The 18,550-nt window shown below is 34.4% G+C and overlaps 1 protein-coding gene across 5 annotated transcripts in view; it reads left to right on the forward strand.

Moving 5' to 3' along the window:
- The window catches only part of ATG2B (autophagy related 2B), a 49,431-nt gene that overhangs the window by 14,776 nt on the left and 16,105 nt on the right, over positions 1-18,550 (forward strand). For 4 of the 5 annotated variants that reach the window (XM_030033362.2, XM_030033380.2, XM_041127700.1 and 1 more), the window contains exons 10-30: positions 710-821; positions 979-1,240; positions 2,209-2,359; positions 2,897-2,989; positions 3,163-3,351; positions 4,755-5,028; positions 5,856-5,961; positions 7,069-7,261; positions 7,412-7,554; positions 8,771-8,928; positions 9,181-9,353; positions 9,664-9,814; positions 10,688-10,887; positions 11,785-11,865; positions 13,600-13,706; positions 13,978-14,070; positions 14,826-14,896; positions 15,919-15,995; positions 16,233-16,403; positions 16,885-17,026; positions 17,984-18,186. In XM_030033362.2, the coding sequence (XP_029889222.1) occupies positions 710-821; positions 979-1,240; positions 2,209-2,359; positions 2,897-2,989; positions 3,163-3,351; positions 4,755-5,028; positions 5,856-5,961; positions 7,069-7,261; positions 7,412-7,554; positions 8,771-8,928; positions 9,181-9,353; positions 9,664-9,814; positions 10,688-10,887; positions 11,785-11,865; positions 13,600-13,706; positions 13,978-14,070; positions 14,826-14,896; positions 15,919-15,995; positions 16,233-16,403; positions 16,885-17,026; positions 17,984-18,186 (3,150 nt within the window). The remainder of the gene's footprint in view (positions 1-709; positions 822-978; positions 1,241-2,208; positions 2,360-2,896; positions 2,990-3,162; positions 3,352-4,754; positions 5,029-5,855; positions 5,962-7,068; positions 7,262-7,411; positions 7,555-8,770; positions 8,929-9,180; positions 9,354-9,663; positions 9,815-10,687; positions 10,888-11,784; positions 11,866-13,599; positions 13,707-13,977; positions 14,071-14,825; positions 14,897-15,918; positions 15,996-16,232; positions 16,404-16,884; positions 17,027-17,983; positions 18,187-18,550) is intronic. The other variant, XM_030033371.2, reaches the window with a different exon arrangement.

Below are 18,550 nucleotides of genomic sequence, written 5' to 3' on the forward strand. Positions count from 1 at the left end.
AGTATTAGCTACATTTGAAACCTTTTTGAAATTAACACTTTTGTCTGAAACTGTTGCATAAATATTCTTTACAATATCAATAACTATTGCAAAATTCTAGGACAATTGAAAATGTTTAGAACTGATAGTATTCCTTTTCAGCTATGGAAATTGTATTGGAAAATTTGTCATCTGTTTGGCTACCAAGACAGGAAATGGAATGTATTTGTTTTCAAATGCCTTGAAGTTTATGTAGGATGCTTTTTGATTTATTTTTCTTTTTAATAACTGCATGTTTGCCATCTGGGTTTTGTTTATATGGACTACACAGTCAATGACAATAAAAAGTACAAAATCATTGTATTACATTATTCCTCAAAAACCATAAAAATTATGCTGTTGATATAGCTGTCTTTCCCAAATCTGTTATGTGCCTTATGTTTTGCTTAATGAAAGCCATGGAAAACAGTTGTGCTTTTTACAGAGAAAGAGGACAATATATGGTCACGGAGAGAGCAACTTTAGCTTTAAAAATATGTGGTTGTTAGACAATCATAGAATTAAAAAGCGTAGCCCAAACTAAAGCTTATCTACATGGCACTAATATGCCATGAAATGGCATGCTGTTGATTGTTTATGCATGTATTTTCTTTTTGTTCCTTTATTTATGTTTGATCTAATGTCTAACATCTATTTGTCAAATTTAAGATCATATATACTTTTGTTTTAGCTTCAACCAACTTGGGGTGATTTTCTTGATCGTAACAAACAAGAACTACAACCTCCAAGAGGTTCTTCGCTTACAGCCAACATGGTTCACCAGACTTCCTTAAGAAGGACATGTAAGTTAAAATGTTGTTTTGCATTCTGCTCACTAGGTAATTGTGGAAATGAACTGTTACGCAGCAACTTGTTAAAAAGAAATGAAAATCAAAAGTAAGATGATTTTATAAATGTGTTATTGCTGAAAAATTAAGTGAACTTAATTTTGTATTTCAGCTATTCCATCCAGATCTGTTTCTGTGGATGAATCCAGACCTGAGCTTCTTTTTAGACTGGCAGTTGGAACTTTCTCAGTGTCTGTACTTCATATTGACCCTTTACCCCCACCTGAAAGTTCACTGAACCTTAACCCATTGACACCAATGGCTCGGGATTTCTTTACCCGAATAGAAAAGATTGAGCCAGTTAAGTTTTCAACAGAAGATTTTCTGTCCTTCCGAGAAGTATTTGCAGAAGCTTGTTCTCATGATCACCTTAGGTATAACTTTGCTTATTAATAAATACAATTAACAAAAATATCTTTTAAGTACATTTGAATAAAGTTAGTTTATTTCCATAGGAATTGTGTCACTTAATATTTTAATTGCATTAGACTTCTTTGTTAATTTCAATATAGCCTGTAAGTTTGACATCTGTTGTCCAAGACTGTGGTGTTTGGTTTTTGCTTTGGTTTTGGTTTTGGGTTTTTTTGTTGTTTGTTTGTTTGGGTTTTTTTAATAAAAAAAGGAAGAAAAGTACATAAACATTAAAATCAACTTAGCTTTTTTCAACAATACATAAATTAAACTAGTTTTAGTACAGTTTCACAGAAATCTAGAGAGTCAAAAACCATTAAGTAAATAATTTCTTTAGAAATAGCTGTATTTTACAGGACCATCTTTATTCCAGTATAGGGATTTCTGCTTGAAGGAGCTTAGGGTTTTACTTGGGGCTAAATAGTATATCAGTGGGGATAAAAAGTAAGTGTGAGCAAAGTCATAAAGTTATTCAACAGTCTTTTTTTCCAGAAGTTTTTACCATCCCAGTACAGTGTATGAAGTGAAATATTTGAGGGTGTATATATCTTTTCTTACTTTATGCATGTAATTTAGACTTCTGAGGCATTTGACTTTTTCATTGTCTATGTGTTAGATTCTCAGCTTTATGTGAATTGCGGCTTGGGTTAGATATCTAAAGTGTTCTTCACAAATTTCTCTACACTGACTGTTGTTGAACATGTAACATAAGTGAGCTCCATTGTTTTTGTTGCTAAAGCTATAATCTGTTCAGATTATAACAGTCAGAAATTGTTATTCAGAATTTCTTCTTATTTTTGAAGAAATCATGGCAGTTTTAATGATTTTTAAAAGGATTGTAGTGATCCTTTTTTAAGTATTTAAACTTTGACTTTTCATAATTTTTATTGTTTTATGCTACTTTTCATAATTCAGAATTTTCATAATTCAGATTTATAGGTACTGGCATCAAAGTGTCTTATGAACAAAGACAAAGGACTGCCTCTAGAAGTTTTAGTACTGATTTATCCATTGGGGATATGGAGTTCCTGGAATGCCTTTTTTCTACTGACTCTCATTCCATTCAGCCTCACTATACAGAGGTATGTAAAAAATACAGGGATTTCCATAGAAAAGAAATGTTAATTGTATAACTGAGGACGCTAGATTTTAAAATGGTTGTAATTTTAAGGTTTTTTAATTCTTTTTTTTTTTTATTATGTTGTGGTTTTAAGATGCAACTTCTAATTGCAAGCTCAAATAGTGAACTGGACTGCTGTCATACTTGACAGGAATAGCATTAAGTAGCCAGACTTTGCTAGTTTACTTCTCTTTTAAATATGCTTAAGACAGTTTGGGAATTAGAGTATATGTTTTCCAAAAACTAACTGATGGAGTTGAGCAATGTGGAGGTTTCTTTGGGTGATGACTATTCTTCCGGTTCTTTTAATGGTCAGAGACATCCAGTAAAGTGGCCGAATAAGTGGATTGAGTAAGCAGTTGGGCTGGGGCTCAGTTCACTGACTTGAATGTAGGGTTACCTACTGTCTGTTCTAGGTAAAGTATCATAAACATCTTTTCCTGTGGCAGCTCTTTCCTCCTTATCTATTAAGTCTTTTTAAATCTATTTTATTCTAAAGCTGCTGACATTTCATTCTGAAGAAGGAAATGATTCTCATGCTGTGCCATGCCTTCAGCTTCATTATAAGCATTCAGATAACAGAGGACCTCAGGTAAGGTGGGAGATTAAAGACACCAAGTTTCTGTATAGTAGCCTTTGTCTAATTCCGTTCATTTTAACAGAAGGTATCTTTCTTGTAAAACAGAGTCCTTAACTCTCAGTTATTATAATTTGTTTCACTATATTGTTTTTAAGGATTTTAGTGCTTTTTCTCTTTCTTTTCAGGGTAGTCAAGGGAGACTCAGTTCTGTTCCGCAGAAAGCAGAGTTACAAATAAAGTTAAGTCCAGTGTTTTGTGAGCTGGATATTAGTATTGTAGACAGATTAAATTCCTTACTTCAACCACAGAAACTAACTACAGTGGAGATGATGGCATCTCACATGTATGCTTCTTACAACAAGCACGTAAGTCTGGTAAGTTAAAAGTGAAATTGATTAATAAACTTGCTGATTTTTTGCAGGAGGAAGGCAAGATGGCACTAAGCCTGAGATTGCTAATAATTCTGATTGATTTGTGGTGGTTGGGGTTTCTTGTTTGGTTTTGTTGGGGGTTTTTGTGGGGTTTTTTGTTTTGGTTTTTTTGTGGTGTGGGGTGTTGTGGTTTTTTGTTTGGTTGGTTTTTGGGGTTTTTTTCTGTTTGTTTGTTTTTTTACTTCTGATGCAGAACAGTAGCCATCTGACATAGATACTCATTCTAGATTCAGTGATTGCATGCTTGATAACAGACCTAAAGACAATGGTAGCTGCTTCACAAACTGCATAAGTTCTCAGCTTCTTGAAGAAAGCAGAACTGGGCAAAAAAGAGGAATCTTGACTGACTTCTAATCCCTAATCTGTCCCATCATGCCCTTCAGCAGCTGATATAAACTGTTGCTTACAATTCCACTTCTATATTGAAAACTCTAGGTGTCACAGTCAGCCTAGTTGCCTCTGCTGTGCCTTGTCTGCTTTTAGGGTAGGTAATAGAAAGGATGGGGAACATATGCATTGCAATCTAGTGATCGAAGACGAACAGAAGAAGTTGGAGCTTGTTTGTCTTGGTTCAGGTGATCAGCAGGATTTAAGTGTTAGTATAGTTAACACAATAACATTAAACTTGAAGAATGTTCATAAAAAAACATGGGGAAGGTTTAATGCAAGTAACTGATTTTCTATACAGGAACAAATACCTTCATGTAATTTTATTGCTGCATTGGTTGATTACAGAAAAATTAGTCTTCAAAACTTACTTCAGAGAATCCTCATTTAAAAGATTTGTAAAAACATCAGTAATTTCTATCAATATGGTTATGTCCTGAAAGTTTGATTCTTTTCAATGACGGTCAGCAATAAGCTACACTCAGGGAGGTTTTGAATGACACGTCAGTGATAGGAGCTGGAAGTCATGACTTACTGAAAGGGGCAAATATGCATGATAGTAGTTCCTGGCTTCTCAACAATAGTTTTGTTTGTTTGTTGGTTGGTTGGTTTGTTTGTTTTAAAATCTGTGAGACATATTTCCTAGCTGCAGCTGGGTATCCTTTGGTACTCTCACTCTAATTTAAGAGAAAAAAATACAAAGATAGCCATGTTTTTGAAACATTGCTAACCTCTGCAAATACTTGACTTATAAGTAAGTAGTATTTTAACAGCACCAATAATAGAAGAATATTCTAAGAGTAATAATAATTGGTCCTAGTATGTGTGTTTTGTGTGATATATGAAAAATTAATATTTTTCATTTTTAGATATTACATCGTCAAAAGCTTTCCCCATAGTAATTTTTAGTGCTATTTTCTCTAATTTAGATTTTTTTTTCCTTTACTTTGTGTTTTTAGCATAAAGCATTTACTGAAGTTTTTCTGGATGATTCACATACTCCTGCAAACTGTAAAGTTTCAGTTCAAGTCACTGCCCCAGCATTAAATCTCTCTGTTCGTTTCCCAATACCTGACCTACGGTCAGATCAGGAAAGAGGACCATGGTTTAAGAAATCACTTCAGAAGGAGATTCTTCATCTTGAATTTACAGATATGGAATTTAAAACTGAGTTTATAGGAGGGTCAACTCCAGAACAAGTTAAATTAGAGCTTACCTTTAAAGAGCTAACTGGTAAGAATGTTAACATTATATTCAGATACTCTTTTTTTATTTTCCCAGATATTATGTAGCTGAGACAAAGGTCCTCTCATATGTATTAACACAGAAAGTGTCTCTCCACCTGAATTTTGGAGCAGATATCTCTGCTGCGGTTTAGTGTTCTGTACTAAATATCAGCATAAGTCAAAATAATACTACTGGGAGGGGAGGCTTAATGTATGTAGGTGTAGTGCTTGCATTCCTGTTTTGGAGATCTGAGCTAGTATTTCTGTTATTTTCTGTTACAATGTTACCCTAAATTGAAACAAATTGGTATATCTCTGGGATCTCTTATCATGGTGTTAGGGTAAGTTTTGTAGATTTGTAGGGGGATACTACAGCTATGCAGGCTAGGAATCTCAAGTCTAGTCTAGAAATGAAGTGAATGATGTCCTAAATAACTGTCATTGAGAACTTTAATACTTTTATGCTTCTAATATCTTTGAAAGTAATAAATCTGAGACTGGTTTCTATTTGCAGCCTTCTTTGCTGATTTGTCATTCCATGTACTTTTCAAGGCTGTGACATAATGTAGCGATGCTACAAATGTAAATGCAGATGTCTATGCATTAGAAGCATCTGGTTTTCTAACTGCTGCTAGCTAGAAGATAATGTGAAATAATTCTTGTTTCTAAAAATTGATATTTAATTTTTGGAGGAAATGATGAAAAAATTTGGTTAAGTATCTTAGTAATAGCATTGACAAGTTAGCCTGTTGGACTCCAGCCTGAGGAGTGGGCAACCTGAAGTTAGCAGTTGTCATTCCTGTGTTAATTTTTAAAATATCTTTTTCTACTCAGGTTCATTTGAAGAAGATAATGCAGAACCTCCAATAAAATTTTTTCAAGTGTCTGGTGGCATAGATGGAGATATAACATCATCATCAGACAATTTTGACTGGCCTCGGTAAAATAATGTTTTATTTTTTAATGTGGATTGTTTGGATTTTTATGAATCACTGTTATTTTTCTAATCTAAATGCAGACTGTCTGTGTGGTAAATGCTTTAAAATAATTTGCAAAGAAAGAACATGTAGCTATTGAAAAGAACCCAGGAATTTATTAAAAAAAAAAACAAAAAAAACCCCCAAAAACCCAACTTCTACATTTATAACAATGCAAGATGGTTTTAATGTATAATGGTCTCTGCGTAGACTTGAGTAAATTTCAGTGGAAGTTAGGTGAATGATTAGAGACTTGAAATGTTCTCCCATTTGTTTGTTGGGTTTTTTTTTGTCACTTTACCTTTTCTCTTACTTTTGCATTTAAGACTGAATACCGAACAAACAAACAAAAAATCTGTTGAATTTTGCCTCAAAATATTACTATAAGCTGGTATAAAGCCGTAACAACAATAAGGATAATTATACTGTGACTGAATTACTGCAGCTTATATCACATATAAGGCAATACAATACTTCAGAGTTACTGAACAGAAGGACCTAACAGCTGTGGCATGTAATAAGATGTTTAAAGAGGCAATTTTAGATTTGCCACAGAATTTGCCACATATGTTTTTTGCCATAAAATTTAGTGGCTTTCTGACAGCATGTTTGTATAGACCTTTTTTTTCAGCATGGTTTTCTTTTATGATGGTACGAGTAAATTTTTCTATAACAGTGTGTATATGTAATCCACTATGTCATGTAGCAGAGCATTTTTTAATAGCTGTTGATGGTCTAGTGGTACAAGAATTATTTGGGAGAGCGCTAGGTTTTTCTTAGGTCACCTAACTGTCACCTGATGGAGTTGTGAAAAGGTTAGTGTATGCTTTTTTCCTGGTGGTTCTTTTTTCATGTCACTTTGTGCCTATAAGTTTTGTGTTTTTCTTAATGGTATCACTTTGTCTAATAAAATACATTATTGTCTAATAAAAAAATCCTGGTCTTTGAGCTATTTAGTCTATGTGTATTTAATGGCTAGCTAGTAGAGCTAGGGGACATGTGACTGTGCCTCAGTATAAAAATTCTAAGCATCTCTAATGGCTTATTCTGCATAACTTCTCCAATGTCAGGATTGTATTGAAAATAAACCCTCTGGCTGTGCACTCTATTCTGGAAAGGATAGCAGCTGAGGAGGAAGAAGGTGATAATAACTTTCAAGAGGAAGAAGAAGGAGGGTCTCATTCTTTGAAGGATGTCTGTGATATTAGAAGACCAGAGCCTTCTCCTTTTTCTTCACGTAGGGTCATGTTTGAAAATGAAGAGGTACTATAAAATTTTGTTACTGCTTTGTGCTTATGGTAGACAAAATTAATATATTCTCACTACTTTATATGCATCTTCTGACTTACAGTTTTGTTTTTTTTTTTCACTTGAGAGTTTTCTTGGGTTTTTTTTCTTTCTTTTTTCTTTCAGATGGTGATGCCAGGAGATGTGGTTGAAATGACTGAGTTTCAGGATAAAACAATTAGCAATTCCCATTATGTACTGGAACTCATGTTACCAAACATTCACTTAACATTACCAAACAAAAGTTTTTATGAAAAACTTTACAATAGGCAAGTATGATAATTGTTTTGCTTGGTTATCATGACCTGTACTTTTAGTTCTGTATTCATTATTGATAAAAGCAATTAAATGAGCAGCTATAGCAGGAATTCTTTTGTATAGTTTTCTAAGAACATAAAATACAGTATAAATATTCTTCCAAGTTAACATCAGAGACGCCACTGTGTCAAATATCTGATCGGTGCCATAGCCGCAAGCTGCTAAAAAGTGTTTGGCAGATTTTGTGAACAAAGGGTAAAGTTAAATAGTCTTTTGCTTTCAGTAAATACTTTGTTCAGCTATCTGTTTGCGATGTTTCATTTTGCTCTAATCTTTCTAAATTCTTTATAAATAGATCATTGTATTTCAAAACAGGTTGCATTCAATGTTATTGTTTCTTTTTTATTCAGTGATTCTCCACCTAAAAATTAAGAGTCCGTAAGGCAGGCAGGGGAGCAAACCCTAACAACCCAGTTTTGTAAGCCTTACAAAGGCTTACAAAAATGTAGAGAAAGTGAACCCAACTTACAGATAGGTGTTCAGCATTTATTTCTGTTAGTTTTCTGTCTGAAAACCAAAGAAATACAACTAGATTAAATCAACTAAAAAATAGGTTTTATGCTGCACATTAACTACATAAAGAGAGATGCTGATCTATTTTAGCCTCTGATAGGCATTACTTTACTTCCGAATCGTTTTTTCACTTCCAGAGTGGCAAAGCTGAACCTTTCATTGAATATTCTATTGGTGTACTTCCGTAAGGAATGTCACATGTCTTTACCCTGCCAGACACAGACTCACTTGAAATCAAAAGAACTAATGTTTCCTCCAGCTTTGCTTGAAAACTGATATGATCAAAATAGGGTTTTGTCACGCCCCCCCTCCAACCTACTGAGCTAAATACACCTACTAATAGAGGCTTTTGTGTCACTGTCAAATGTTAGACTTTGATATGTTTGTACCATAATTACAGAAAAAAAGTTACTTTCATTTATTGCTTTTACTCATTAATACATTATTCTTTCTTGTGCTCTTGAACTTTTTTCTCTTCCTTGTTTATGAAATCTGAAATCTGTTATATGAAGTATGCAAAGGAAATATTGCTTGACTGAGCTTATATTAAGTGGCAATATAGTCATATATTTTGTATAAATATATGTATTATTTTGTTTTAATTATTTATTTAATTATTTTGTATAAATAAATTGATAACTTATTTCTTCCTAGGATCAGCAATGATTTATTGTTGTGGGAACCCACAGCTCCATCTCCTGTAGAAACATTTGAAAACCTTTCTTATGGTGTTGGACTATCTGTGGCCAGCCAGCTCATCAACACTTTCAGTAAAGACAGCTTTAGTCAATTTAAATCTGCAGTTCATTATGGTAATACACTTAATAAATCATCTAGAACTGTACTGATTCAAATGCATAATTGGCTGAAGTGATCAAGCTGATAGTGGAAAGAATTTGTAAACTTATAAGAGAAGATTTACTTGAACCTAGAAGAGAAAACATAGGTTTCTGTTAAATTAAAATAAGTGTGAAATTGAATTGCATTACTGATGGAAAAACAATGAGTTATTGGCATAATATGTGTTAGCTAGAGAGTTAGTTGTTTTTCATTTTATCTATTAGATGATGAGAGTGGATCTGAGGAAGAAACACTACAGTATTATTCCACTGTTGATCCAAACTATCGTTCACGCAGAAGGAAAAAGCTTGACTCTCAGAATAAGAACTCACAAAGCTTTCTGTCTGTTCTGCTAAATGTGACACATGGATTAGTGTCAATATTCACAGATGTAAAGGTGAGACACTGGGCCTGGAAAAAATTGTTCTGTTGTTTTGACCATGGGATCCCCTTCATGCTGTATGTACTGTTTTTGGAAGGAACATGTGTTTGTAACAGTAATTCTGTAATCTTCTTACTACTGTACTATAACTAGACAATAATGCAACACTATTTTAGCCATTCTGTTTACTTCGCTTTACATGAGAACAACTAAATGCAAGCAGGGAAATATATATATATTAGTAGCAAGTGTTATGTTAGTTTAGACTGTCTAACTGCAGCAAATTCAGCAAGCAATCATTTTATCATTTCTATTCTTCGTTCAGCAGGACGATGGAAATACACTGGAAGGAAAATATGGAGAATTCTGGATTGAGTTCAACAGTGGTTCACTTTTCAGTGTGACTAAATATGAAGGCTTTGAGGACAGACACTATGTTTGTCTCCATTCCAGCAGCCTTAATTTATATCATCAAGGTAGGGGTGGGACTGAGGTGGCTCTGGGACTGAATTTGAAATGAGATAAACTTGAAGTTTTTTAGGATAAATGCTGCTTTTTTTTTTTTTTTTTTTTTCCTCTGATAGTGTATCATTTGGCACAACAGATTTAGTTCATGGCTAATGCTACAGTAATACAACTTCACGATAACTGTATTTACTTAGTTAGAGTATAGCTCAAACTTTCCTTGGCAACTGCTGGTCTTTAAAGATATTGCGGTCCTCTGGAAAATTAGCTGTACAGACTGTTCTTTATTATAAGAGTACACACTTCCTACATGTAATTGGTTATTTAATTTAGAAAAGGTACAGGTTACCAGTGGCTGCTGTATCTTTCCTGGGTAGCTAATTGTAGTCAGCAGGTGAAGAATTTTAAGTTGACTGTGTAGTTTGTATGGCTGGTAACCCTCATGTAGTTAAACCTTTTAAGGTTTTCCCCTCAAATGTCTCTGAATCAGTGGTAGTCAAGTTAATGGATTTTCAGTGCAAGGCTTAATTATTGTGTGTTTAGAGGTTAACCTGGCACCACCTCATAAAATGAAAAGGAGAGACATATTCCTACGTCTCTGTGTAACCCATAGATTTCTGTCCTTTATTTCAATTTTGTCATTTTGTTGGGCAAATAAAAAAACCAAACCCTATAGCCACATTGAAGATTTCAGCTAGAACCATGGTGTTAAATACTGGATCACCTGTAACCTCCCCTTCACAATTTTTGATTGTTAGTGTGCATGACTAACTTCAGTAATTAAAATAGTTTTAAAGGCATTAAGCATAAAAAGGATTTTCCTTAGCTATTCATCAGTAAGAGGTTTGAAGCGCGAGGTAACTTCTTCTAAAATTTCTTTGCAGGTATGGTAGACGGGGTTGTCCCTTCCTCTGAGGTACGACTGCCCAGCACAATACGTCCCCATTGGTTAGAACCTACTATTTGTTTTTCTGAAGAAGATGGTCTTAGTAGGACTACTTCAGATGGTGTAGGAGTGGATTGTCCAAGTATGCTGACCGTTGCAGTCAAAATCCAATCAGATAAAATAGAGAGCAATACAAAGGTTTGTGTTCAAATTTGTGCTTTTATAAAATGAGTTATCTCAGTTTATATGGAAGCATCTAGATATGGGGTTACAACGGTTATAGACGAAGAAACCATATAATTCTGAGCCATTCATCCTCAAACTATAATTTGCTGTTAGAATCTTTTGGGTGCATTGTAAAATTTAAGCATCAGCATAATTTACTAATTCTTCCAATGCTGCACTTTGCTGATAACACTATATTTCTTTACTGAATGCATTTCTTGGTCAGTTGACCTTTTTCTTGTTTTTCTTTGATTGAGTTTTAATCTGGTGCCAAACCAGACAGGAACAAATACGAAGGAGTTAAAAGCTTCCTGCTCAGCTTACTAGCAGTGTCATGTAATAGGCAGCCTTTGCTTATCTATTTGGAGTGGCACTGGTAAATGAGTGGTATGTTTGGCTTTGACAGTAGCATTCATTAGCGTGTCTAAAAGGTGACCTCTTAGCTGGCATAGTGGTGATGAGCAGGTTGGTAGAGTTATCTAGAGAAGAAGGAATCTGCAGACCAGCACAATGTCATGGGGGCTTAATTGACTAAGATTTGAACAATGTAAGAAACAAGTACATTGGGTTAATACTCCTGGTAATTCCTGGTGAATCCCAGAATGAATGAACAGGTAGCCTGCCTTCCTATTACCACCACAAAATTGTCATTTCTAAACTATTCTGTTGCAAAAAGTATTAGACTGTATTAGCCAGGGTTTCTGTATTAGGAAGCAATATTTTTTGAGTGTTTAATCCTGGCCCAGTCCTTTCTTCATTTCTAGACACTTGGAGATTCTGGGAGCAGAAGGATGACTGTGTTTCATAATCTACATGTCAAATAGTTACATGTATTTCATGTAAACTAACTCGTTCAACTTTCTTGTGCAGGAATTTCTAGTTGCTGTTGGACTAAGAGGAGCCACCCTTCAGCACAGAGTACTGCCTTCAGGTTTAAGCTGGCATGAACAGGTCAGGTTGCTACAGTTTTCTGGACTATATCTTCAATTTCAGTCTCATTGCTTTAACAACTGCTTTAAGTATCAAACTAAACCTTGATGGAAAGTCTTTGTGTTAGGCTGTGTCTTACTATCTTACTCTGCTCCTGAAAGCCTTATCCTTTACTTACGTTCTTGTCTCTCATTGAGACCATTGACAGGCTGTAGTCTTGCTCTTAAATTCTTAGTTGTGTATTCATTTGCTGCAGTTCTCTCATCATCCTAAATCTCTGCCCACAACATGTCAGGGAGATTCTGGGGTTTGGGGGGGTCTTTGTTGTTGTTTGGTTGGTTGGTTGGTTTTTTAAAAGTTCAGATGGAAAATCTCAGTAGTCCAATGCTATCCAAGTACTTAGATAATTCTTGACATAAAAACCATGCTCAAAACAAACAAATAAGCTACTTGCAGCATTGAAAGCATCTCTGTATTTTTGCCTTTTGCTCACTTCATTCCTCAAGTCCCGTTTCTCCCTTGTCTGTTTCCTGTTTTACATCGTTTGAATAGCAGTTATGGAGAAGAAGATTTTGGGGAAGTAGTAAGCAGCAGTTTACATAAACGCTTGTAATGCAAAATTCTGAATTAGAAGGGTTGTACTGGTATGTGTGGATGCACAGGTATAGCGTAGCAAACAGGGCTAGAGACCTTTGACCTGGAAGCTGTGTGTAAACATGCATGAGCTAGGACATGCCATTAGCACAGTAGCAGTATAGTTGCATGGACTTACACCATATGGGATTACAGATAGTAGACCCTGACATTCAGGCTTATCCTGCTTATCCTCCAGTATGTATGGTATGCTTATTTTTACATGCATTTTTATTGTATAACTGCATGGAGCTGAACTTGGTGCTTTGCACTCTGCTGTGTCATTACTTTCTTCTCAGCATGATATTCCTATGTGTTCATGTAGCCTGCTCTACACTGTGTTGCTTATTTGCACTGTGAATTTTTGCTCAGTTAACGTTGCCTGTAATGCACTTGAGAATCTTTTGGGGGGGGGGGGGGAGAACGAATAAAAAAAATTGGCCAAAGAAGTAGGTAGAGGAGATGATTAAAAGGCTAGCAGTGTTGGTATGCCCTAGGCTTGGAATAATTTAAGAAGAACTCTTACAGTGTTAGTGGATTTGAGAGAGAACTATGACAGATCCTAAAGAGGAAGATAGGAGTTTATTTTATGCAGTAATACATGAAAAAGCAGTATATACACTGCATGTGTACATACTTCTGATTTTGAGCATATTTCCTACCCCCCCAACCAAAAAGAAAGATAACTTGAATATAACTTTAACAATATACAATATTACAAGAAAAGTTGGCTTTTCAGATAAAGAGAACAAAGAAAATACTAACACTGTCATAATAACTGCAAAGAAAGGTGAATGAGACTGTATTTGGCAAATGCTTTAAAAATGGATTGTCAGGCATTGTACAAGGAGCCACTTAGGCATCTGTGTATTGGTCTTTTTCCATACCTTTGAGTCCATGGTTTGGATGTTGTATTTTTTGCCCTGTTCACATTCCATTCTTTTCTATATTTAGATCCTGGGTAAGCACCTTTGAATATCTGAGGTTGTTCACTGCCTTTTCCTTCTACTAATCAAACATTTTATTGTCATACCTGTTACAGACTTTCTCTTTTCTAATGCATAACTGTTTATTAATTTAACAGATATTGAAGTATTATAATAATATGTTTGTGACTTTTAGATTCTATATTTTTTGAATATTTCTGATGAACCTGTTCTGGGATATAATCCTCCAGCTACAATTACAACTTTTCATGTACATCTGTGGAGTTGTGCTCTTGATTACAGGTAAGTAAAATGCAAGTGTATGTCACTTGGTGGCACTGCAGCTATATATTTATTCTTTAGGAACATTTGAGTTTGCATATTGTAAAGAATATTTATTTAGGCTTTTTTGCAAAAAGTACATAACAGAAATCCCTTAAACTGTAAGCAATTTAAAGTGGGATAAGCACTTGCCTAGGCCTGTGAAGATCTAGTTAGGTAACCTGTAAGACTTTGGTTGCACTTCTAAATAGGTATAGAGTATTAATTTTTTTTTTTCCCTATTTGTTGTTAGGCCCTTGTTTTTGCCAGTCAGATCTCTACTTACTGTTGAAACTTTCAGCATTTCCAGCAGTGTTGCAGTAGATAAATCCTCTTCTACTCTCAGGTATAATTTAAGTGATTGTGAAACATGGAAGCTCCTGTAAAACTTCTAATGTCTGTCTGCTTTTTTGACCTAGGAAGCATTCATGTTGTGTAAATGATCACACTGGTTTGAACTTTTGAAATATACTTTGCTCATGTGTAATTCTGCAATTTTTAATATGGCTGAAAGATGTCCCGAAATGAAATTTGTCTATTTTGTTAATTAGTAGCACCTTAAGATTTCTTAAAGATTTGTGATTTGGAGACAGTATATTAATCAAGGAAATATTTAGTGATTACTGAACTTATCTGTAACTTTTACAATAGTTTTCTTGCAACTTTAGTTGAATATTCATTCTGTTATACCTGTTCTGATGTGAAACATCTGCCACGTTGCTTGTTTCTATTGATAAAACCTTACAAATTACCTTTGAAACAAAGGTGTGTGTTACTTTATTAAAAAGAAAAAAAGGCAAAAAATGAAATAAGTGTTAATTCTGTATGCCAAAAGCATTGCTTTTTATTCTAGGAAAGATCAAATACATAAATTGAAATGTAAATAAAATATAATTAGCAACAGCAAAAATATCTTGCAGTGGTTGATTACCAATGGATTTGGAAATTGCGAAAGGTTAAAGTGAAGACTTTTGGATTTAAAACATGCTAGATATATTTGTGGGTTTAAATATCTTTTTCGGTAGTAATTTCTTTTGTCTGGTGAGTTGCACAGCATTTCTCTAGCACGTTTATTTCATTTTTATTTTTTTTATCTTTTAGGATAATTTTAGATGAAGCTGCTTTGCATCTGTCTGACAAGTGCAATACTGTTACGGTGAACCTCCATAGAGGTAAGAATGTTTTAGATGTGACTAATAAATTGCAGAGCCTAAAGAAACAAAATTACAGACATATTCAGCATATATAAAGGTTATTGAAGAAGAGGTCTGAGGAGATAAGGAGCAGCAAGTTGAATATGAATGAATAATGTAGTGTTGATGAAAAGCTGAGTGCTCTAGTTTGGGTTTGTAGATGCAGAGGTATGTCAGAGAACAGCAACTTAAAAGTCCTTCATTTTCTTGTTACAGTTCCATAATGGGTATTTGAAAAAAGCGTATTTTTAAAAAACTGGAATTGGCACAGAAAAAATCTTCATAGAAAAGAGATCTCATTTTGACATATACATTCTAAATGATTGAACTTGAAAGGCGTTATATGGCATAGAGTCCTAGGTTCTGAAAAGAATCATACCGACCAGTTTGCTCTCATTCATATAGTAACAACCTTAGAGGACTAAGGAACTTGAATCAATATTTAACAAATTAATTGGAGAAATAATGAAACCCTGTGCCCACAAACGTGTGTATTTAGCTTAGGTAAGAGATCTCTAGTGAAGGACAGAGTAAAGATATGCCTGTTTTGTTTAAACAAGAAAGAAGAGAAATAAGTACATAGTACTGAAAGGTTAGTACAATGTGAAAATGTCCTCTCTCTCACTTCAACTAAAAAACTGCTTGGATGCTTAGTCACCCAACTTCTGTGTGCCTCTATTTCTCTAACTCACACAGATGGGATGAGGATAAATATCTTAAAAGATTACACTGCACACAGATGGTGGCAGTGGGAGTAATATATTGGATTGAAAAGATTTGCGTTCTTGATTTGAGTAGCTGAAACTTGAACTCTGAGAGTAATCCTCATAAAAGAAGGAAATGCAGAGATATAAAAAATTTTGATAAAAAAGGATCCCTTTTTACACTCAAGCTATTTTCTAGTGGTTTAATAAACAAAAATACATAGTAAGGATGATGTTTGTTATTAAGTCTTAATTTTTTTTAATTTTTTTTTTTATTTATTACTCAATATCTTTTAGATTATGTTCGTGTTATGGATATGGGACTGCTGGAACTAACAATTACAGCAGTAAAATCTGATTCTGATGGGGAAAGAGTAAGTATTTAATCACAAATAAAATAAAATGTAGAATCTCCATGACAGATTGTGATTTGAAAATTATTTTATTATACTTAGAATCAAGGAGGGTTTTTCAGTTTGTGTACTATTTTTTGAAGTCCTTTTTTTCTAATTAGGTAAATTAATTTATAAATAACTTTGTATAGATGTTGTTTTTACAGAACCTTAGGCTGATTTGAAGTGTGTTCTTATCTTTTTATTGTTGCTATCTAGACTAAACCACGTTTTGAGCTGCACTGTTCCAGTGATGTAATCCATATTCGTACCTGCTCTGATTCATGTGCTGCACTAATGAATCTCATACAATATATTGCAAGTTATGGTGATTTACATCCACCCTCTAAGACAGAGATTAAACGTGGAGTTAGCAAGCCAAAAATGAAGGTATAAAATGGCAAAATAATGTCAACTTAACATTATGCTTCCTGGTAATATGTTTTAATTTTGATATTCCCATCCTATTTCCAAAGACTATGAGATTTCCTGCAAAGAAATTAACAGATTGCATCTAACTTAAAATACATTTGAGAGTAAAATAGTGCCTTTTTTTTCTGCTTTGGTTACTACTTAATATTTTAAAATATTTTGTGCTGTTTACCTATTGTACTTTATTCTTACTTAAAGAATTCCAGGGCATATACAAGCTGTCCAGGTACTCTGATGATCTAAATACCCTGAACCACAACGATCTAACCTACTTTATGAATCCTCTAGCTCGGAGTTTCAGCTCACTGGATTATTTGTAAAGTTAAGGTGTTACCTCTTACAGTTTAAGAGCTGTGTATCAACCCGTTCTAGCAAAACCTTATTCAGCATGATATTGCCATTGTCTTTAAGATGTAACTGTATAGTTCCTCTCCTACAGGTAGAGACCTTTAGCCAGCCATCTTCCCACGGACCAATCCTTGCTGAATCAGAGCAACAGATTTTACGGGATTTGATGAGTGATGCAATGGAGGAAATTGAGACTCAACAGACTGCTTCTGCCATGAAGCCAGAGTCTAATGGTAAGAATCCTCTGGAGGCATAAGTACACATAAAGTACAACCTTTCTGGAAGGAAAGTGGGATTGAAAGTTTTATGTATGTAGAGATGCTGCAACAAGAATGGGGGTGTACCTTTGATGTCTGAAGTCTTCAAACTATCAAACAGATTCTTGCTTTTGTAACGGTAATGCAAAAGTAATTTAAGATTCTAGCCAAACACGCATTACTGAGATACTGAAAACAGCAAGGAATGAATCTGACTTTGTGGAACTCTGTCAAGACCCCAAATTCTCTAGGAGTATAAGTTAGTATGGGTGTAAGTTTATGTGGCATATTGTAATGTGGAGGAATCAAACCCTCTATTTTGCGTATGAAGGCAGTACAGGAGGTACAGTTCTGAGTCACAGAAGAACTTCTAGCTATGAAGAAATCTTTCAATTAGCAGATGGAACAAGATAATTGATTTTATCACAGGATTATGGCTTCTGCATTATGGCTAGAGTTAAATCCAGGTTTAAACTGGCTAAGGATTCTGTACTGCAAATAGAGAATTTCACTATTTCCATGATGTCTAGTCCTCTTTTTGATGGTGGAAGGTGAGCAGTCAGTACAGTACTGAAAGTTATTGATGCTGTGGTCTTACTACCAGAATGAGAAACTTGGACAAAAAAATGTTGGGTTTTTTTTTTTATCCGCAGGGTTTTTTACAAGTAGTTTTTCTGTATTTTGTCAGTTCATCTCTACTAGTAACTAGTTATGATTATATTGTAATCACTTTCAACCATACAGTAGATAAATTTTTAAAAATTGTATTTTATTTGTAGTATGAATTGATTCAAGATACAATAAGCAAATTCCCTTGATGTAATTGAAGTAACAAATTTTAGTTGACTGTTAGGTTATTTTGTTCATATTTTCATATTTTGTGAAGATTTTTCCACTGAAACGTGTTTTTTTCCACCCTCCTTCAACTCCCAGGGGTTTTGGATGACAGATCTCAAACTCAGGAGCCATCTTGCTCAGATCTCTTCCTGTTTCCAGACGAAAGTGGAAATGTCTCACAAGATCCAAGTCCCACTTATGCTTCGTTCACCCATCACCTTATAAATGAGGCCATGGGAGATGTTCCCGCAGAAAGTGATGATTTCTGCATTCTTTTTGCGCCCAAAGTTGCTGTTGCTGTAAGAAACTGAGAATTACTAAAAATATCCATGTATAAATTGAATTAGAGAAAAGCCTATGTAAGACCTGGACAAATTAGAGTTCATAGCTTTTTGTGATTGCTTAGTGATATTTTTATCAGTGGGCAGGGTAGCAGAAAAATAATCTTTCTGTTTGAAAGGACTTCATGCGTTGTTACTGTTAGGAAGGAATGCAAGTATTTTCAAATATGTATGATTTTTCTATATCTCAGCAATATGTAATTGTTCTCTGATCTGAATATTACGTTAAGCTATATTGGCAGTTTCCCTACGTTTTAGTCATGTTTATCATTCCCATTTTGACTTAGAATAATGGCATAGTTAGGAAAAAAATGTTTTAAGC

This window comes from Aquila chrysaetos, chromosome 2, assembly GCF_900496995.4.
Source record: "Aquila chrysaetos chrysaetos chromosome 2, bAquChr1.4, whole genome shotgun sequence".
NCBI lineage: Eukaryota > Metazoa > Chordata > Aves > Accipitriformes > Accipitridae > Aquila > Aquila chrysaetos.